Here is a 17,001-nt window from a genome sequence, read left to right as displayed (position 1 = left end):
GATTCGTCGTCGAGCAATTTGTATGTAGCGAAGGCAAAATATTCAGCAAAAGAAGCAATCACGCAAAATTGGTGCAAAATTTATTTCTTCGCTGTCTATATGTCTGCCCTATACATAATAAATAATACATTGCTTGTCACTTTTTTTTCAAACATAAATTACAAAAAATGTGTTTGCTCGCAGTATTATTTTTTGAACTAATATCGTTGACTTAGTAAACATTTGTATTGATTAAATTATTGTTTGAATGAAACTATTTTCGACTTCAATTGAACTCAACATATTTGCTTTGTAAGTAAAGAATTTGAATAAACGCCATGCAATGTAAGGCACATTGATTTTGATGGCTGTGTTGGGGAAACCGTAAATCGGACCGATCAGATCGTGGCAGGGAAGGCGTTTAGATAGCGCTTACCATTTCACGATTGTTCAATTGTTTTTCTAATGAAAAATTACATTTTATGCATTGTGATAGATGCCTAAAAATATTTGCTATCAATTGATGCAAACATCTTTCCGATCTATTGGGAAATGTCCGATTCGAAATCTTTCATTTTTTTCCTGCATGTTCTGTGATTAGGTTTGCATTTTACCCCCCATATATTCCGGTTAGACGTAGTTCCATGTCAAAAAGAACAAACATACAACGCGTAGACATTTTATCTTTCGAATAAAGTGTTTATCATACCATTTCGTTCAGTTGCTTAGGAGGTACAAACGCTCAAAATCTTATTGATCCGGTGTAACGCTCTCGTTTTCGAGACTTTAAACTTACACACCAGTATGGAAATGAAAGACGTAGTCCTACACCAAAAATGAAAAAAAAACCCAAAATGAGCATTACGCTTACCACCTTCGGTGCTCGCCAGCCACATCCGGGCAGGGGTAATCCATCCATTCCCAGCGGACAGGGAGCATCCAGTCCGGGCACTCCCTGATCGCCCTTGTCACCACGATCACCCTTGCGGCCGCGTTTCCCAATCGGACCCGGGTCACCTTTGCTTCCTTTCTCACCGCGGGGTCCTTCCTGGCCGGGGATTCCGTCCGTTCCCTGAGGATGAGCAGAACGAGGGAGGGAGAGAGTGCTAGAAAAGCAGCTTGCTCTTTTACGTAGATGTGTGGGAGGGGAAGGAGTTGGTTTTCGAATGGACACTTTCATGCTGCCGGGAAATTAAACACGGGCACACGGATTGAGATGATGCTGTATTGTTTGTACATGATTTGGGGGTTGGTTTCGCAAGGTTGCAATCTGTATTTACAAAAGAGACTACAAGGTTTTAAATAATACAATAGATGCGTGTTGATAAAACAGGCTTTTTATATACAGTGTAAGTAACTTCTGCACGCCCCTCGACGATCCTTTCGCCGTTGACTATGAACCGGATTCTGCCTCTCTGATCTGTTCGATAAATGCTGCAACGGGGGGTCGATCGAATATCGTCGTTCGTTCAGTTCGTTTGTGGATGTGGGAGAAAGTGGGGACAGTGGATGATGATGGAGAAACAAATCATTCAACGCCATTCCTAAGGTCGAGATGATGATAGAAATGTTGTGACAACACTCAGAGCTCTGGTTTCTCGCAAATCGTGCTTAGACAAGAGAGGATATTTACAGGCAGTCCGGGATCACCTCTTTCTCCTTTGATGCCGGTTTCGCCCTGAGCGCCCTTCATCCCGTCCAGTCCGGGGGGTCCCTGCATGAGGATCGAGATGTAAATGAAATATTTATAATTTTTATAATTTTTGATCACATTTCGGATCGGTAGTGCGCTGTGAAATTAGTTTGTTCGGGCTTTCGTTCATGTTGTCCGTTCGTCCGTAGTCGGGTTTGAGTTAGCGGGAGTTAGTTGGATTCATCGTGCTTCGCTGTTAATAGGAGGTTATGGATTAGTGTTGTGATTAGTGATAAGTTATAGGTTTATGAAAGAACATTCCATCGCGGCGATAAGGCATCTTTTCATAAGAGAACTGAACTTCCGTTCGATCGAATGTGCAAGGTGCATGGTCTTGCCATATATTTCATGCATCATGAAATTATTATTTCTACACTTACAAATTATAATCGTTGACATTTTTCACAGCACTAACGTAAGTATCTCGGTGTAGAGTGAATCATTATTACATCAATTTGAACAATTTTTACTGACACTTTTGAGTACAAATGAATAGTGATTACTTCTGAAACTGTTGTACTGTGTTCAATCTATCCAAGCTCAAGCTCATTTGAATTCAACACCTTTTATATGCCTTTTGAGTGAAGAATGAAATGAATCACATGTTAGTTCAATGCAATGTATTGTGGTTGATTACGCTCCTCGTTGTAAGCAATTGTGGAGCTCCGGCATATGTGAGCAGAAGAATTGTTAAACGATCATACCACTTTCTCCATCAATATTTACACCGAATGAAGTTATTTTAATGTAATCATTTGGCACTCGCCAAGAAATGTCTTGATTCTGATGAGTGATAGTTACACAAAGAACAAAAAAAGTTTCGGTCATCGGTGGCCATTTGACTCTGCCACCTTTACAACACAATACTGGCAATCCTAATGCCTCTGCGAGTCGTGATTGCGCTGCTATCTCAATCGTTCACTAGCTGCATCTACTTCTCGTTCCTCCTGCGTTCTTCCTTCACGAAGCTGTTCATTCGCTTCGGTGCGGTGCGACGGATTTATGTGTTCAAAGATCCTTGTGGTCACATTCAACAAAAGCGGCGGAAGGAAGAATACATTACCTTGCGATGCGCTGTCATAAGCAAAGTCGACACAGTCTTTGCTAATACCAGAGCAAAGCGCAATGCATTGTCATGACATAATAGCGTGTGTGTTCAAACTAAAAATGAAGTCTGGTCGGATTCGGTTCCACCTATCATTGAATGTATTCGGTTGAATGAAAGAAGCGAGGATTCCCTTTTACACACATTTTCAGTTTGGGTGTCCACAAAATACGCCCAAAGGATACCGATAGTGTAATTTCCTCACAAATTCCACATCTGTATACTCGATCGACAATTCGACATTGACAACATTGAGCTCCGTATTCCATTTCTGTAAAGCAAAAATGGTAATGGATATTCGGGTAGAAACAAAACGCTTTTAAAACAAAAATTTCAAAAGAAAACTAGCGCTACATCAAATCGAATATGTGTTCTATGTAAAAAAGTAACACATTTTCAGTGGAGACAAATCTTGAACGAAAATTGTGTCTGATGATGATTTTATATTATGGATAAAGCTTTGGTGGGAATGCAAGGAAGTTTATAGAAAAAAGTGAAGTTAGGGTCAGGACTATGTCTTCTATGTACACTCGACAAAAAATTTAGCGGAACAGAGTGTAAAGTCGGAAATTTTAAGAGATTTTTGACATGCTGTAACTTCGTGAAAAATCAACGCATTTCGATGCGATGCGATGTGCATCATTTTGAAGCTACAACTTTCAGGTATTAGAATATTTTACGTACATATTTTTATCTTGGTGTGTGTAAGTGTAGTGGGCAACAATTTCGAGAGGAAATGAACAATCGATTTTTCTTTGTTTTTTCAAGAATATTCTGGACCAACACAATTTTTTACTAATCAACTCAATAGCAAATCCAATTAATCTTATCAACCAGCTTTCATTTGGTTCTTAGATCGTTCCTGTAGGACCTTCCCACACAGAGATATTTCAGTTTGAATGAAAAATTACCCCTTCGTCTTTGATAATGAATAGTTCAATAAACAACCATCGCACCGCAAACCAAAACGCAGTTTTGAAAACTTCAATAAATTTTGCACAAGGATATTTTTTTACTTTGACGAAAAAAAAAATTATTGAAATTTTTTGCATCGATTTAAAAAAAAATGCCAAAAGAGAATTTTTATAGTGCTTTACAAAATTTACTGTAATTCTGCAAAAATCGCAGTAAGTTCTAATGGTTGCAGGCAAATTTTTAGCCTAGTGTATTCCCTAAACATCTGTAAACGTTTCATATTGATACGTTAAGCCGTTTTTTCTAGAAGATTCTTCGAAGTTTGGAGTAAATTAGAGGAGCATTTAATCGCAAATCGTATCAGAAGTACAAAATTCTACGCGACTCTCAGAATGAACGATTCGAATGAAGATGTTAAATCTCCGTGAACAAAGACAAAGAAAAAATTATAGGAGGTTGTGTTCAAGACACGACCGCATTGTTGACGAATAATTATGCTGTAGTTTAATTCAAGTCACTTGTTTATAACCGCGGATATTATTTTATAACACTACGAAAATTTTGAAATAGCTATTCTACCAGTTTGATCGTCCTGAAATGTTTTTTTTATTGTAGAATCGTTTGACGATAATTGTTTGATGATTCATTCTTGTGCTCGCAGAACAATACATGCTCGAGATAAGCGCAGCTGTCATCCTTAGCGGAGAAAGAGCAAGCGAAATCAAATCACATACAAAATTCCAGAACGACATTTACTTTCTTGGTGACTAAATAAGCGAAATAAACTCTATCTACACGCGAATCCAAATGAATGAATGACTTATTATAACTTATTGAATAATTTTTTTTTTTTATCCAAAATATATATTTTTATTAAGGCTCATATGGCGTCTACCTGACGGGGCCGGGAGTTCAATATTTCGACAATGTTTGCCTTATAACTATGTTAGTAATATGTAACCGATTACTCGCGGTTGGCTCGAGGTTAGTATTACAAGTGTTTTCGTAATTGTGATGTTGCTGTCTTCAATGATCTGTACCTGTGCCCGACACGGGATACTTCCTATTGGGATGCAGCTGACCATTAATCAGAAACGCCCCCCAAGTCTGACCCCATATCTAGCGTGGTGCGTCTTCTCGAGGAATCCAGGATAGAATGGTCACTAGCCGGCGCAATCATCAGCTCGTGTAGAGTTGTCATGAGCGGTACAACCTTTGGCTCTTGTTGAATGATCAGTGGACTGCACAACCTTTGGCCCGTTTATCTGTAAAGAGTGTGTGTATGTATTGCCGCGACTAAGTAAAAGTTTATAGATCGGATAGGAGGGATACGAAACAGGGACACAACGAAGGAAACATCATTAAACGTTGACATCGGCGTTTCTGAGGAACAGGTCTAGATGAAGCAGAAGATCAGGATCCCGGCTACCTAAGATATCCCGGACGGGGATATCCGATTGTCTGCCTTGTGCTCTCAGTGCTCTAGAGAGTTGAGAGCGAGCAGCATGGAACCGGATACACGACCAGACAACATGCTCGATGTCGTGGTAGCCATCGCCACAATCACAAAGATTGTTTGCTGCGAGCCCAATGCGATAGAGATGCGCGTTTAGGTTGTAGTGATTGGACATAAGCCGAGATATCACGCGAATGAAATCACGACCTACATTCAATCCCTTGAACCATGCACTCTTCGAGACCTTAGGGATAATCGTGTGTAACCAACGACCGAACTCATCTTCACTCCACATGCGCTGCCAACTAACGAGTGTGTCCTGACGAGGAATGTGAAAAAATTCATTATAGGCAATTTGCCTTTCAAAAAGTGTGCCTTCTAAAGCGCCCACCTTAGCTAGCGAGTCCGCTTTCTCATTCCCCGGAATCGAGCAATGAGAGGGAACCCATGCTAAGGTAATCTTGAATAATTTTTCGACCAAAACACTCAATAGTTGTCTTATTCTTGTTAGGAAATAAGATGAGCGTTTATCAACTTTCATTGAGCGGATTGCCTCTATTGAGCTGAGACTGTCTGAATAAATAAAATAATGGTCGATGGGCAATGTTTCAATGATCCCTAAAGCGTAGTATATCGCACCCAGTTCAGCGACATACACGGAACAAGGATCTTTGAGTTTGAAAGAGGCTCTGGAATTTTCATTGAAGATGCCGAAGCCAGTGGACCCGTTTATGAATGAACCGTCAGTAAAGAACATTTTATCAGATCCAACTTTCCCATATTCTGCCGAAAATATCGGCGGAATAGAATCGGAGCGTAGGTGATCTGGTATTCCATGGATTTTTTGTCGCATGGACAGATCAAAAATGACAGAGGAATTGCAAAAGTATGGGAATCAAACTTGGTTGGAGCTGCCTGGTGAAGGGTGCACGTCGTGGGTAAGGTACTCATGGTATAAAGACATAAATCTTGACTGAGGAGTCAGTTGGAGTAGATTTTCGAAGTTATCAATCACCAATGGATTCATGATCTTGCAACGGATGAGAAATCTGTAGGATAATTCTGTGAACCGAAGAGTAAGCGGGGGTACTCCTGCCAAAACTTCGAGACTCATCGTATGTGTCGAATGCAAACACCCCAGGGCTATACGCAAGCAACGATATTGTATTCTCTCCAGCTTGAGAATATGAATCCTGGCAGCTGATCGGAAGCAAAAGCTGCCATATTCTAACACTGATAATATCGTTGTTTTGTACAACTGAATGAGGTCTCCTGGATGGGCACCCCACCATGTTCCGGTTATTGTTTGGAGAAAATTGATTCTTTGCTGGCATTTCTGTTTCAAATACGCAATGTGTATTCCCCAGGTACATTTAGAGTCAAAATATACTCCAAGGTATTTGAAAAACATCGAGTGCCTGATCGCTTTGCCGGATAGGTGAAGCTGGAATTGGGCGGGTTCGTGCTTCCTAGAAAAAACAACCATTTCGGTTTTCTCCGTAGAGAATTCGATACCCAGCTTGAGAGCCCACGTGAACAGGTTGTTCAGGGTATCTTGCAAGGATTTTTGCAGAACGGCGGGATTAGTACCCGTGATGGAAATAACTCCATCGTCTGCAAGTTGTCTCAACGTGCAATCTCTAGTTAGACAATCATCTATATCATTGACGTAAAAACTGTACAAGAGGGGGCTTAGGCAGAAGCCTTGTGGCAGGCCCATAAAACTGTATCGAGAAGATTTCAAGCTGCCATGATTGAAAAACATGTGCTTTTCTGAGAGTAAATTGTACAGAAAATTATTCAGAATTGGCGAAAGTCCACGATTATGAAGTTTCTCTGAGAGAATTTCCATGGAAACTGAATCAAATGCGCCTTTGATATCGAGAAAAACGGAAGCCATTTGTTCTTTGCGAGCAAATGCGATTTGGATTTCAGGAGATAGCAGCGCGAGACAATCATTTGTCCCTTTACCTCGGCGGAAGCCAAACTGCGTATTTGACAGCAAATTGTTCGTTTCGACCCACTTGTCCAAACGAAGTAGAATCATTTTCTCTAACAATTTACGAATACAGGATAACATTGCAATCGGCCTATACGAGTTGTGATCGCTAGCCGGCTTGTTGGGTTTCCGTATGGCTATCACTCTCACTTGTCTCCAGTCATGCGGGACAATATTCAGCTCCAGAAACTTGTTGAACAAGTCCAGCAAACGCTGTTTTGCCAAGTCGGGAAGATTCTTCAACAAGTTGAATTTAATCTTGTCCGACCCCGGAGCTGAATTGTTACATGAGAGAAGGGCAATTGAGAATTCCACCATCGAAAAATTCTCATAATCGCTTTGAAGTGGAATGTCGCGTACGACGTTTTGTGCAGGAACGGTGTCGGGGCAAACCTTCCTTGCAAAGTTAAAAATCCAACGGTCAGAGTATTCCTCACTTTCGTTTGTATGGTTCCAGCCACGCATTCTCCTAGCCGTATTCCAAAGAGTGCTCATAGCGGTCTCCCTTGACAAACCATTGACGAACTTCCGCCAATATCCACGCTTTTTTGCTTTAATCAAACCTTTTAGTTTGGCTTCTAGAGCTTGGTACTTTCAAAACCATTCCACTAATCCAGTTTTCCTGAATTTTTTGAAAGCGGATGATTTTTCAAGGTAGACCTTTGAACACTCCTTGTCCCACCAAAGTGATGGAGGACGACGTCGGAAAGTGGTAGCAGGAACACGTTTCTTTTGAGCTTGAAGTGCGCTTTCGTAAATCAAATTCGATATAAAGTTATACTCTTCGAGTGGAGGAAGTTCATGCATTGAAACAAGTGCTTCAGATATTATTTCTGCAAATTTTCTCCAGTCAATATTTTTCGTGAGGTCATACGCAATATCGACTGACTCACGAGAACCTGATTCATTGGCGATCGATAAAATTATTGGCAGGTGATCACTACCGTGGGGATCTTGGATTACCTTCCACGTGCAATCCAGGGATAATGAAGAAGAGCAAAGTGATATGTCTAGCATACTTGCCCGTGCAGGAGGGTTGGCTATCCTAGTTGCTTCCCCTGTATTTAAAACTGTCAATTTGAAGTTGTCGCACAGATCATAAATCAACGTGGCACGGCTGTCATCATAGTGTGACCCCCATGCTGTTCCATGGGAGTTGAGGTCACCTAAGATTAGCCGCGGCTCTGGCAATGCCGCGATGATATCAAAAAACTGATGGCGGCCGACCATGGTTCTTGGAGGAATATATATCGAGGCAATGCAGAAGTCTTTGCCATTGATTTGTGTCTGGCAAGCGACAACTTCAATGCCTGTCATCGATGGGAGAGTGACTCTATAGAAGGAGTGACGTTTTTTGATCCCCAATAGTACGCCACCAAACGAGTCATTTCGATCGAGGCGAATAATGTTGAAATCGTGGAAATTCAGCTCATCGGCTGAAGAAAGCCATGTTTCACAGAGGGAAAATACATCACAATTAGAACTATGAACTAAAAATTTAAATTGATCTAGTTTAGGGATGATGCTTCTGCAATTCCACTGTATTACAGTGGTCAAATCCTTGACCTCTTGCACTGAATCAGGCATCGAGGGAAATGAACGCTGCTAAAAAACCACATTTTTCTTTCAAAAATGTTCTCACAATCGGAAGCAAACATAATACTATGCTTTTAAGGGGGTCATTTATATTTAGAGCATTTAAAATGTTGTCCACCAGGTCAGAAAGCGCAAGCAAACCAGATTGTGGCTGTTACCTCGACCGCGAAAATGGAACAGACGGGGTGGGTGCTGGTCCGGGCAGTGCTGAGGACCCCTGGTGCGTAGAAGAACCGCTTAAACCAGGAGGTACTTGCTTCGTTTTATTCTCAGCACGTTCAATTCGAGTTTTCATTCCAACTTGGAAAGTTTCGGTCGTCTTTCTGGGGAGTGAAGGAAAAGAAGTAATTTTTCTTTTCCTGACGGCACCCTGCGATGTACCGGAACTTCCTGCATTGGGAGCGTCAGCAACAGACTCGTCGTTCTGCAGAATGGAGTAGGGATTGTCCTGAGTCGTTGGAACGGAACTCTTAAGCATTTCTGCATAAGTCCGCTTGGAACGTTCCTTTAAGGAACGCTTGATTTTTTCCCCTCGTTGTTTGTTCACCGGGCATTGAATAATATCATAAGGAGTCCCGCCGCAATGAAGACACTTGTGCTCTTTCGTGCAAGGATTCTCATCATGGCTCTCTCCACAATCTGCGCAACGTTTTTTATTGCAACAATAGGCGGCCGTGTGACCGAGTTGCATACATTTGTTGCATTTCATTACCCGGGGTACAAACAACCGAACAGGTAAACGAAGTGCACCTATTGCAACGTAGTTTGGAAGGGCGGAACCCTCAAAAGTCACACGAAAAGAGTTTGTCCGATTGAGAACCCTTTTGTCATTTTTTTGTGACACAGATTTCAGTCGATCGCATGCAAGAATCTTTACAGTTTTTAGTGAAGAGTTCTTGAAGCGACCTACACCATCGATAATCTCTTTTCGAGTCAAACCCTTTTCGGTTATTACGCCTTCTATTTCGACGTTGCAACAGGGCACGTATACGCGATACTCAATCGCAAAGAGGTCGCAGCGCGTGATTTCGTTCGCTTGGGTCCTGCTTGAGACGACAACTCGTAGTTTGTCTGGCCCCATCCGTGTAATCTCGGTAACTTCGGAAAACTTCTGAGTAAGTTCCTTCGAGATACGAATGACATTGGGAGGTTTAGATTTTCGTCTAAAGTATACAATGAATGGGCCTTTGGAGCCTCTAGGGTATTCTTTTGGACGAAAATCCTGTTTTTCTTCAATGTCCTCATCTTCGGAACTTCCAACTTCATATACAGAAGTTTCTTCCTCAATTTCTGCTTCATCTTCCTGCTCTTCAGGAGGAGGATCGGTATCGGAAATATTCAATGGCGTCGATGGGGGATCCTTCCCGCCCTCAGCCATATCAAAAAAAATCGGTCAACTGTTCGATATGAACAGAATATAATGATAATTAAAATAAATAAATAAGTGAAAAAAATTTTTTTTAAAAGGTTATGATGCGAATATTAAATTCAATTTATTTTATGTTAAATAAAATGATAAAATGAAAAAAAAAAATCCAATAAAAGTTCAACGGTATATAAGAAATAATGATCACCCCTAATGCCAACGTTTGCCGATTTGGTTAACACAAAGTTGAACAATGGTGTAAAGTTGAACAATGGTGCACAGAAGGTAGAAGGAATGATAGGGAAACAAAAGAAAAATAGATTTCTACTTGCCGCGGCTGTGTGGCGTGTGTGATGAATGTGTCTGATTTGGATCCTCAGCGCGCACCACTTTAAACTTCGCTCCACTCGCAAGCGCAACCGGTGAAAAAGAACACTATTATTCGATGTGAAGAAAACACCTTTGTTGGATGGATTAAAAACTTGTCCGATCTGCTTGCGAGTTGTCGAACCAATGATTTGGTATTCCCCAAATAATGTTTTGGTGCACAACCTTAACACCTGCTTCACCATAGCGTCAGTTCAATGTATTGATGCAATGTCAAAGGCACCAACGAAGCCTTTATGATGACAGAAAACAAACAATGTTAACTGCTTGGAAAAAGGCTGAATATTTGCCTCAGCAGAGATTCTCTACTAATACCCTAGCGTAAATAATTCCCTCCCGCTATCTCCCCTCCTTGTTTATATTCATCATTATAAATGGGGTTTCAGCTAAGCGAAGATGCACTATTTTTACATACGGGTTATGAAGCACGCACGTACGCACACAAATATCCATGTATCCATGACTTGAAGCATTTAAATATACACACACTTATCTCTGTAGAAGTCCTTCCTGTTAACATTGCCAGTTTAGATTAGCTTATCCGTCATCCTTTGTGGAGGGAATTTCCCTACCGTCACGCGAAACCAAATCACTATAATGTTTTGAGCTGACGATAGCCCCACACAATTGTGTAGCTCAAAACATTAATGCAATGGCGTCAGTTTGATGCAATGATTGCAATAAGCGAAGGGGAATATTTGCCTAGAGTATAAACAGAGGATCTTGCTGAGGCAAACTTCATTCTTCGTGAGGACACCGACTGGACAACACCTTTGCAACTGGACGGCGAGGGATTGAATGGTTTTCTCAAGGCAATGGCAAGGCAAGGGAATTATTTACGCTAGGGTATTAGTTATGAATCTCTGCTGAGGCAAATATTCAGCCTTTTTCCAAGCAGTTAACATTGTTTGTTTTCTGTCATCATAAAGTTGGTGCCTTTGACATTGCATCAATGCAATGAACTGACGCTATGGTGAAAAATTATTTGGGGAATACCAAGTTGTTCAATAAGTAACAATAAGTCATTAAGTTATCTGGGTTCGCGTGCAGATAGAGTTTATTTCACTTATTTAGTTACCAAGAAAGTAAATGTCGCTCTGGAATTTTGTATGTGATTTGGTTTCGCTTGCCAGTAGCAAAAGTTTCTCCACTAAGGATGACAGCTGCGCTTATCTCGAGCATGTATGGTTATGCGAGCCTAAGAATGAATCATCAAACAATTATCGTCAAATGATTCTATAGTAAAAAAAAACATTTCAGGGCGACTAAACTGGTAGAATGGATTTTTCAAAATTTTCGTAGCATTATAAAATAATATCCGCAGTTATAAACAAGCGACTTGAATTAAACTACAGCGTAGCGCTACGTCAACAATGCGGTCGTGCCATGAACACAACCTCCTATAATTTTTTTTGAAAGACAACTTTTGAAAGACAAATAAAAAGCAAGCATAGATGCGTTTCTCCTTCGGAAGAAAATATGAGCGCAATTCGTCAAAAATACTTCTCTCGATAAAAAAAATCCAAGAGAAAGAAATCCTGTGTTAGCTCACGTAGTCTAGCATACTGTTTACAGTTCAACTCTTCAATTGTTCTACACGAACCGTGTAGATATGAAAATGCTGGTAAACTTTCACAACGAAGCGTTCAATGTCGATTGCCAAAAAATAATTTTATGTCGATGACAACTGTGTAAAATTTCTGCGAAAACAGTTTTAAATCCAAATACAAATTCAAAATCGAAAAAAATTGCACGGTGCAACATATTTTTCCCTTTGGCTTCTTTTAATGATATTTTATTTGTATTTGGCTCAAAACTAAACGTCGCTATGTAGTCGTCGCTATCCATCGGTTCTGCTCACCGTTTTTCTAAAGGTTTCTAAAGGTATCTGGAAAGAATTAAGGAAATCACGATGAGATGACTTAGGAAAAAGCACTGTTTAAGGTGCAATTCTTGGCCGATTTCGAATCAGCTTGTAGCAATGCATTGGTAAAACATATGACTGATACCCTTTTTAGCCTTTTGATATCTTGCTCCTAAATATTCTAGAAATAAAGGGTGTGTCACATCAAATTGCAAAATTTGAAAAAATTTTAGACAGTAAAATAAAAACTATTAAACAACTTTTGGCATTTTCTTTTTATTCATACTTCGAGCCCAAGCCCGTATGCTCGCACCTTCCTCTTTACCCCGTCCATAAGGTTCTGTACAACGTCAGGTTGTAGTTTTTTTTTGAACAGAAATCCATTTTCTCTTGAAGTCCGCCTCCGATTTGACAACTTTTGGGTTCTCCCGGAGGGCCTGCTTCATAATCGCCCAATATTTCTCTATTGGGCGAAGCTCCGGCGCGTTGGGCGGGTTCATTTCCTTTGGCACGAAGGTGACCCCGTTGGCTTCGTACCACTCCAACACGTCCTTTGAATAGTGGCACGAAGCGAGATCCGGCCAGAAGATGGTCGGGCCCTCGTGCTGCTTCAATAGTGGTAGTAAGCGCTTCTGTAGGCACTCCTTAAGGTAAACCTGCCCGTTTACCGTGCCGGTCATCACGAAGGGGGCGCTCCGCTTTCCGCAAGAGCAGATCGCTTGCCACACCATGTACTTTTTGGCAAACTTGGATAGTTTCTGCTTGCGAAACTCCTCCGGAACGCTGAATTTGTCCTCTGCGGAGAAGAACAACAGGCCCGGCAGCTGACGAAAGTCCGCTTTGACATAGGTTTCGTCGTCCATTACCAGGCAATGCGGCTTCGTCAGCATTTCGGTGTACAGCTTCCGGGCTCGCGTCTTCCCCACCATGTTTTGCCTTTCGTCGCGGTTAGGAGCCTTCTGAACCTTGTATGTACGCAGGCCCTCCCGCTGCTTGGTCCGCTGGACGAATGAACTTGACAAATTCAGCTTATTGGCGACATCCCGGACCGAACTTCTCGGATCACGTCTAAACTGCTTAACTACGCGCTTGTGATCTTTTTCACTGACGGAGCATCCATTTTGCCGTTCTTCACCTTCCGGTCGATGGTTTAGTTCTCGAAGTATCGTTTTAGTACTCTGCTGACCGTGGATTGGTCGATTCCCAGCATCTTACCGATGTCCCGATGTGACAACTCCGGATTTTCGAAATGAGTGCACAGGATTAATTCACGACGCTCTTTTTCGTTCGACGACATTTTTCCAAATTTACGAAAAATTGACAGTGAAGCATGGCCGACGTGATCTATACACTTTTATCTGATTATAAGCGAAAGCTGAGGATATAATTCCTAAAAATTAAATTTCTACAGCGTTTTTTCCGTGATGCAATTTGATGTGACACACCCTTTATTTAGAAATAAAGGGCAACCTAAAACCGTAAAAAAAATCAGATTTTCAAAAATTCAAAGTGATGTATCGCTTTCCATTAGGGCCAAGGATGGAAAACAAGGGAGCATTATGAGATTTACGATTAATCGCAAACTGCATAGATCGTAATCTGTGCAAACTGCGACTAACTATTAATCCTCTCCCATCATAACCAAATGATTTTCTCTTGGTAACTCTGAGTTGACCAAAGCATTGCTAGACTGAAACTAGTCCGAATAATTGAGTTACTCTCCTTTCTCGTTCTGTTTACAACTCCTAACAAGAATTTGCTCCATGGGAATGAGTATCTCTAAAAAAAATGCGCTACAGCAGATAGGACGACATGATGGTTAATGTTTCACAGAGGATTCCTCAGATGGTGTTTAAATTCATCTACAAGAGACTACAAATAATAACCCTCCTCAAATCGCTAATTTTATGAGTTAATGTAAATGCGTTATTGGCCAAGGCTATTACGATATCGAACACGTGGTCTTGCGAGATATATTTTTCCGCCAGCACAAATACAGAACATTCCTTTTGGGGCCCAGTAAACTTGTGGCTAGAAAAGACCTTAATTATCTTGAATTAATCAAAAACATAAATTAGCGCAAATATGTCAACAAGTGTTTTATGTGTAAGCACGTACATATTTACTCATAACATTTAAGGATTGTGGAACTCTACATAATTTGTGTGCAGATAGACTATCCACAATTTGTGGGGGGAATACTCATACAACTCAAATAGGTAATGATTATCTGCTATCACAAAGCTGAGAAATTTTTTGACGTTTTGTTTTACGTTTATTTTTTTATCCATTTTCGGCGAATAAGTAATAGAGTGTCGTGTTATGAAACATCAGAACAATGGCAAAAACAACATCATGATCATAAGGTGTTGGTTCGGTTATTCCAGAAGGCATTGGAATATATTCCATCTGATCATGTTTAGGAAGGTTAACGACCTTCAAAGGATAAATTTATCTTGGGAACATTAAATTGATGTTCATGACTTCCAGTCGGACGTTTATCCGCTCTGATAATAATTGTGTGGTCCTCACAAAGCATATATTCCAAAGCCGTTAGTTCAGTTAAATTCTTCGCATACCGTTTGATGATTAGGTAGGATGTTGATAAGCATTTTCTGCGATACCCCGATTGTTCCAATAGTATTTATTCGACAATATGGAGATTGATACCTGAAATTAACTAGATTCAACCAAAAAAATCAGCGAACAAAGCAGTATGTACACTCAGGATATGCAACAAGTTTGAAGGGATATGAAAAAAAAAAACATTGGTCGTTCAATAAATCTACTGCCACATATGTCGGAAGTTCACGATATATGAATAACATATGTCCATACTAATTCATTACATTTATTTGCAACGAAAAACGTAACGACACAGAATTGAATTAATCAAATATGTGATTCGTTTTATCTACAAAAGAAAAGGATCTTAAATTCCATTGAATTCGAAAAGTGTTTCGTGAAATCACTAATTGAATTATTATTAGAAAAAAATATTTGAAGAGAAATGTAAATGTTCAGAATTATTGGAATCAAAAAAACGATTTTGGGCGGGATGAAATTCGCTCAAATCTGCTGGTAATATAATTAATCAATTGCATCGATTACCCGTCTGCTGGCTGTCGGACGGGAAACAACAGTAAAATAAAATCGACACGAGACTGAGTCAGCCACTCACTGCGGTCAGTGCTATAGAGAATTAAAAATCCCTCGACGAGTGTCGTAAGATTTCAGTTGATCGTCTCTTGTACACTTTCCGATCAAGAACTCATCATGATAATACTCGTGTTCAAACTGGTTGCAGCACAAGGCCGAACATAGCTTCTCTGAAGGTTGCCAGAAAGGATCTGACTGACAACGACATGGTGTCTTTCTACGTGACCCCCTTCGCCCCGGAACAAAACGAAAACGATTTGAAGCGACACGTTCATGACATCGTTAATATTGATTCATCTCTACTGAAAATAACCAAATTAGTACCACGTGGGAAGAGGCTGGAAGATCTCTCTTTCGTCTCCTTCAAAGTTACCGTATCCAAATCCGTATCCAAAGTAGTCGGCGATGCATGGTATTGGCCTGATGGGATCACCGTTCGCATGTTCGAGACAAATAAAAAAAAACGGGCCGGTGACAACTCACCTAACTTCAACATAGCTACTCATCAAGATGAACTCGATCGCATTGCTCATGTTACTGAGCTTGTTTTCTCAGGTAATTGCTGGAATAGTGTATGTCCTGCCGAAGCAGGAAATGATCACTACACCGTCGTACAAAGTTCTCCCACCTTTCCAGCTACATATCACGATGAACCCGATTGTAATGCTCAAGCTACTGAGCTTGTTTTCTCAGGTAATTGCTGGAACAGTATATGTCCTGCCGAAGAAGGAAATGATCACTGCACCATCGTACAAAGTTCCCCACCTTTCCAGCCGCTTCTCTCCACGACGGAAACACTTGCATCGCATCTTTGATCCAGGAGGAGGAAGTATTGCTCTACTACCAAAACGTCGGAGGCATGAACACAACTGTAGCTCGGTACAAACTAGCGTGCTCTGATGCCTGCTACGATATATACGCCTTCACTGAAACCTGGCTCAACGACAATACGCTTTCTAAGCAAATCTTCGGTACGGATTACACAATTTATCGAACTGATCGTTCTCGGTCTACCAGTACTAAAATTACTGGAGGTGGAGTTTTGCTAGCAGTTCGTTCGACATTTACCTCTCGTTTAATCCACCCTCCCAATTGTACGGGTGTCGAGCAACTGTGGGTGGCTGTTACCCTACTAACAAAAAAAATGTTTATCTGTGTGTTATATCTTCCTCCGGATCGACTTCGGGATACTGAGCTGGTTAATCAACACATCGATTCAATTTTTTGGGTCCTGTCGACGATGAATCCTAACGACGATATATTTGTTGTCGGTGATTCTAACCTGGCTTCAATCAACTGGACCAAAAACGATAGAGCATTCTTACACTCTCACATCAATGGCTCGTGTACTACACCTCTAGTAACATCTCTTTTGGACTGCTACTACACCGCTGATCTTCTGCAACTGAATGGGGCCTTCAATGACAACAACAGGTTACTTGATCTCTGTTTCGTCAGTCGCGAGCTTGCTTCTAAGTGTTC

General features: G+C 40.9%; 1 protein-coding gene across 9 annotated transcripts in view; it reads right to left on the bottom strand.

Moving 5' to 3' along the window:
• Positions 1-17,001, bottom strand: part of LOC129766673 (collagen alpha chain CG42342) — a 520,858-nt gene that overhangs the window by 9,168 nt on the left and 494,689 nt on the right. For 7 of the 9 annotated variants that reach the window (XM_055767263.1, XM_055767276.1, XM_055767284.1 and 4 more), the window contains 2 exons: positions 1,613-1,693; positions 851-1,051 (listed from right to left, as the gene is read on the bottom strand). In XM_055767263.1, coding sequence (XP_055623238.1) covers positions 851-1,051; positions 1,613-1,693 — 282 coding nt within the window. The other 2 variants (XM_055767302.1, XM_055767295.1) reach the window with 2 other exon arrangements.

Source organism: Toxorhynchites rutilus, chromosome 1, assembly GCF_029784135.1.
Source record: "Toxorhynchites rutilus septentrionalis strain SRP chromosome 1, ASM2978413v1, whole genome shotgun sequence".
In the NCBI taxonomy this organism is placed as follows: Eukaryota; Metazoa; Arthropoda; class Insecta; order Diptera; family Culicidae; genus Toxorhynchites; species Toxorhynchites rutilus.
The sequence above is the reverse complement of the archived record's forward strand: the minus strand, read 5'-3'. Positions and strand labels throughout refer to the sequence as shown.